The 4,240-nt window shown below is 31.2% G+C and overlaps 1 protein-coding gene across 1 annotated transcript; it reads right to left on the bottom strand.

Moving 5' to 3' along the window:
• Positions 1–3,342: 3,342 nt before the first annotated feature.
• LOC139867878 (putative F-box/LRR-repeat protein At5g02930) lies at positions 3,343–3,939 on the bottom strand. The gene has a single exon (XM_071856229.1). It carries the CDS (start codon positions 3,937–3,939, stop codon positions 3,343–3,345), a length of 597 nt encoding a protein of 198 aa, XP_071712330.1.
• Positions 3,940–4,240: the final 301 nt, after the last annotated feature.

A 4,240-nucleotide genomic window follows, 5' to 3' on the forward strand; every position in this document is an offset into this window, starting at 1 on the left:
TAATAATAATAATAATAATAATAATAATAATAATAATAATAATAATAATAATAATAATAATAATAATAATAGTTTTTAAAAGAAAACTACCTCAAATAAGCTTTTATAAAAAGACTTGCCCCGAACCAGGCTCGAACCCGAGACCTCTCGCTCACCCCAAACACAAGCAGACCAGCTGAGCCAGCCTGTTATTCTGATTAATATCAGAATTTATTTATATATAACCCGTATTATATTTTCATCATCTTCTTCATTAATTCAAACGAACCAAATAATCAATCCATTAATCAAGACACGATTACAAAATTGGTTTTAGGATATTTAAACAAACAAAAATCGATTCGTGATGATTGGGACTAACAGAAAATAAATAAAAAAAAATCAAACAGAGATACCTGCACTTTGAAAACGCGAAGAACAAGTCATATTATGATTTTGAAATTTAGAACGTTTTAGACCTCAATTATATCATGAAAAAGATTTCATTTCACTCCTAGAAACTTTCTGTAACTTCAATTGAACCTAAAACATCCAATTAAATTCAAATTTCGCTATGAACACGACAGTTGACTTTTTGAATTTGAAACTTTGACTCCAAAATTCGTTGTCGGTAAAAAGAATTGGAATGTGAAATTTTGCAGATAGTTTCACTACGGAATTCCTAAAAAAACTGCATTAATGGATTTTGAAAAGGATTACGAATTCACGTTTTTAGAAAAATGAGTAAGAACAGAGCAGAACCCCTTTTTTATTATTTAAATTCACTGTTTCAATTCTTGATGGGCATTAGCAGTTAAATAGCAATGTATAATTGATAATCGAACGTGTAAAGTTGGATTTCATTGTTTGTTTAATGATAATGGGTGTCGACATGATTATGCATCAGGAAAAAAATATATAATAAAACAGCAGATAAATAAAAAAAATAAGATAAAATCATATAGGGTCACGATGGCTTAAAAATATTGATAGTGTCATGACCTAAATTAGGTATCTGCTTTTCTTTTGATTATTTTTATATAATTAATATATATATATTAATGATAATAATACTAATTAATAATTATATTAACAATGATAATAATATTGATAAGATAATAATAATAATAAACTTAAAAATAATGATAAGTTTAATAATAATTAATAACAATAATAATAATAATGATAATAATAATAATAATAATAATAATAATAATAATAATTATACTCTTAATAATAATAATAATAATAATAATAATAATAATAATAATAATAATAATATTAATAATGATAATTATCAATAATAATATTAATAATAATATTATTATAAATAATTTATATTAATGATATTTATAATAATCCTAATAATTTTAGTAAAGGTGATAATACTAATAATATTAATGTTATTAATAATTATTAATAATAATGACATTAATAATATTTGTAGTAATAATACTTGTAAATAATGATTAGTGATATATTAAAAATGATATTAATAATAATATTAATATAACGAATTAATATTAATGCATAATTATTTACGAATAATGGTCCATGAATCGTCGGAATTAGTCGAAGTTAGATTTAAATTTGGTCGGAAATTTCTGGGTTGTTATACATTTTCTCAAGGTTTCGGCATTTTCTTTTGGTAGAGGCGTTGTGTCACTGCCAGCAACTATTTCCCATAAATCATGTCCTTGTAGGTATGATTCTATACAGGTCCGCCAATAATCATAGTTGTGGTTATTGAGACTCTTGATTCCACTGCTCGTACTTGCAAGATCTGTCATCATGACGTCCAACGTCCAGTAAGCTTGGTCCCTGATCGACGAGATTTCACAGTTCCTAACTGTGCTCTGGCAGAATCTCCCTTAGAGCCTTGGTGAAAACAAGTCGATGTAAACGTCCAACGTTTACCAATTTCCTCCACTAGAAATGGTCCCGAACGACCCGCTCTGATACAAATTGTTGGAAGCTTCGACAAACCCAACACACCCACTATAGAGGACCTAGGTTATACTCACTCACTACACCAACACTTTGACATTGGTTAGCCTTTAATTTTATAAATCCTTAGTGCACAATAATACTTCGGCAACAGTGTCGACCATATATCGTTCAGGCTGTATAACCGACCATATATCACTTAGGCGGCAAAGCCGACCATATAATAGATACAACACAAGTGCACTAAGAACTTAAACACAAACTGAGGCTTAACCGGGAAACTTAACAAAGAACACTTTTATTAATACAAAGAAACAATTACAATATTATGGACTCAACTCACACTCTTACTTCTTCACAACTTCTACTTCTAACTCTTCTTCACTTCTTACTTCTTCTCTACTTCACACTTCACTTACTCACACCTTACACAAATGAACTACTCATCACCCATATTTATACTACCCCATGGAACATTCTAGAAACTAGATATTTCCATGAATAAATATCTAGATATTTTCTACACATACAAATATCTATATTTTCCCTATCAAATACAAATTTCTAGATTTTTCCTACCATATTCTAAATTCTAGATATTTTCTTATACATATTAATATCTAGATATTTTATATACATCTACTAATGCCAAATTTGCATTGTATTTTAACAGTAGCTGATGGGACTTTCGGGAAAGCTAAACAGGGAAGTTGCACCATAAAGTTTCAGTTGGTTGTTCAACAATATGTGCCGAGGTGAAATGCTTGGAATGTGATATTTTAAGTGCTATACTCTTAATGGTGGAGTATGATAATTCTTGTTAAGAGTTATGATTGTCCGTGATGACAATGATTGTCGGTTTAGACAATGTTCGGTAAAGATGCAAGTTTTGTCTCTTGGGAGATAATCAATGGCATGAAGATGAGGATCTTGAAGTTGTCGTCGAGGAAGCGTCTACATCGGTTTCTTTTGCAAAGTGGAAGAATGGTTATCTTCTTCTATCCAAAAGGTTGAGATTTGTTGGTTATAGTTTTGGTTAGAAGAAATGGATATGGTTGCTTTGTATTTGTGAATGGATGTTATCCCACATAGGTGGGAGGAAGAAGTGGGAGGGGGGTGACTTGGTTATAAAAGGAGTGTTAAGCCTCACTTCCAAATTGCACCAATCAATACACTTTAAATATTTGATTATTTCTTTCTTTTTTACCCTTGTTTGAGAGTTGTATTAGTTAAATATTTTGGAGAGTGTAGTTAGCTTAAGAGAGTCGTCTATATCATTGTAACAATTTGTGATATAGTGTATTTCTCTCTTTGGGGGCCGGTGGTTTTTTTCATGTTTTGGAGTTTCCACGTTAAATCTTGTGTTGTGTATTGTTCTTATTTCTTTACTATTATTGTTGGGCTGGGTGGTGGGAATTAGTGAGACCGTAATTTCCCAACATCAAGTACCTCTTTACTTATCTCCACACGATGTAACTCGAGTACTCTTAGAGATACACAGTTGATCACAGGATTGGGACTCATTGAAGCATATGACAACCAAATAGTAGAAGAAGAAGAATGAAATCTTAATAACAATGTACGTAAGTTTTCACCAGATAATATCCCATCTGGAAACATAAATAACCTACCACACCGTTGAGTTACATAGCATATTTGGAGCGAAAGCTGTTTGAGACAACTTTGGGCAGCTACGGTTCGAATCCATTTTTTAGCAAGAGAAGCCGCCTTGATATGTAATTTCAGATCAAAACTTTCAATTGGTATGTTGTCTTTGACATACTTAGAAATGGTGTGATTCATAAACATCATGTATTCACTTTGTTTTAGTTTATTAGGAAACGTTGAAGGTTTAGGAAACCTTAGATGAGGGATGGTAGACCAAGCATGTGACCATGTCTTGGACAACACACACGTACGAGCAGCTTCTTTTACCGGCAACAACGATTGTATACGCTGAATCAAATCCACCGGGACATCATCCGATTGTGATCTTCTCTGCAAGTTATCCATACCGAAAAAATTAAAGCGAAATTATATTAGGGTTATGAAACCCTGATTTTCCCTGTTTTAAGTAATTGATTTTTGGAGAGGTTATCGCTAATGAGGGGACCAAAACAAACTTTATAAGTTTGATAACTGATATGCGGGCTATCGGCCCACTTCATTTAAATCTTATTTTTATAAGTATAGGCCCAACTTATTAATTGCTTCACTCTAATTTAGTCAAACATTATGCATTATAGTTGTATTTTGGATTTGGACGTTTGGCTACTTTTTGAGCCAATAGCTTAAAGTATTGTTCTCGTGGTAA

This window comes from Rutidosis leptorrhynchoides, chromosome 9 (assembly GCF_046630445.1).
Source record: "Rutidosis leptorrhynchoides isolate AG116_Rl617_1_P2 chromosome 9, CSIRO_AGI_Rlap_v1, whole genome shotgun sequence".
Lineage (NCBI taxonomy): Eukaryota > Viridiplantae > Streptophyta > Magnoliopsida > Asterales > Asteraceae > Rutidosis > Rutidosis leptorrhynchoides.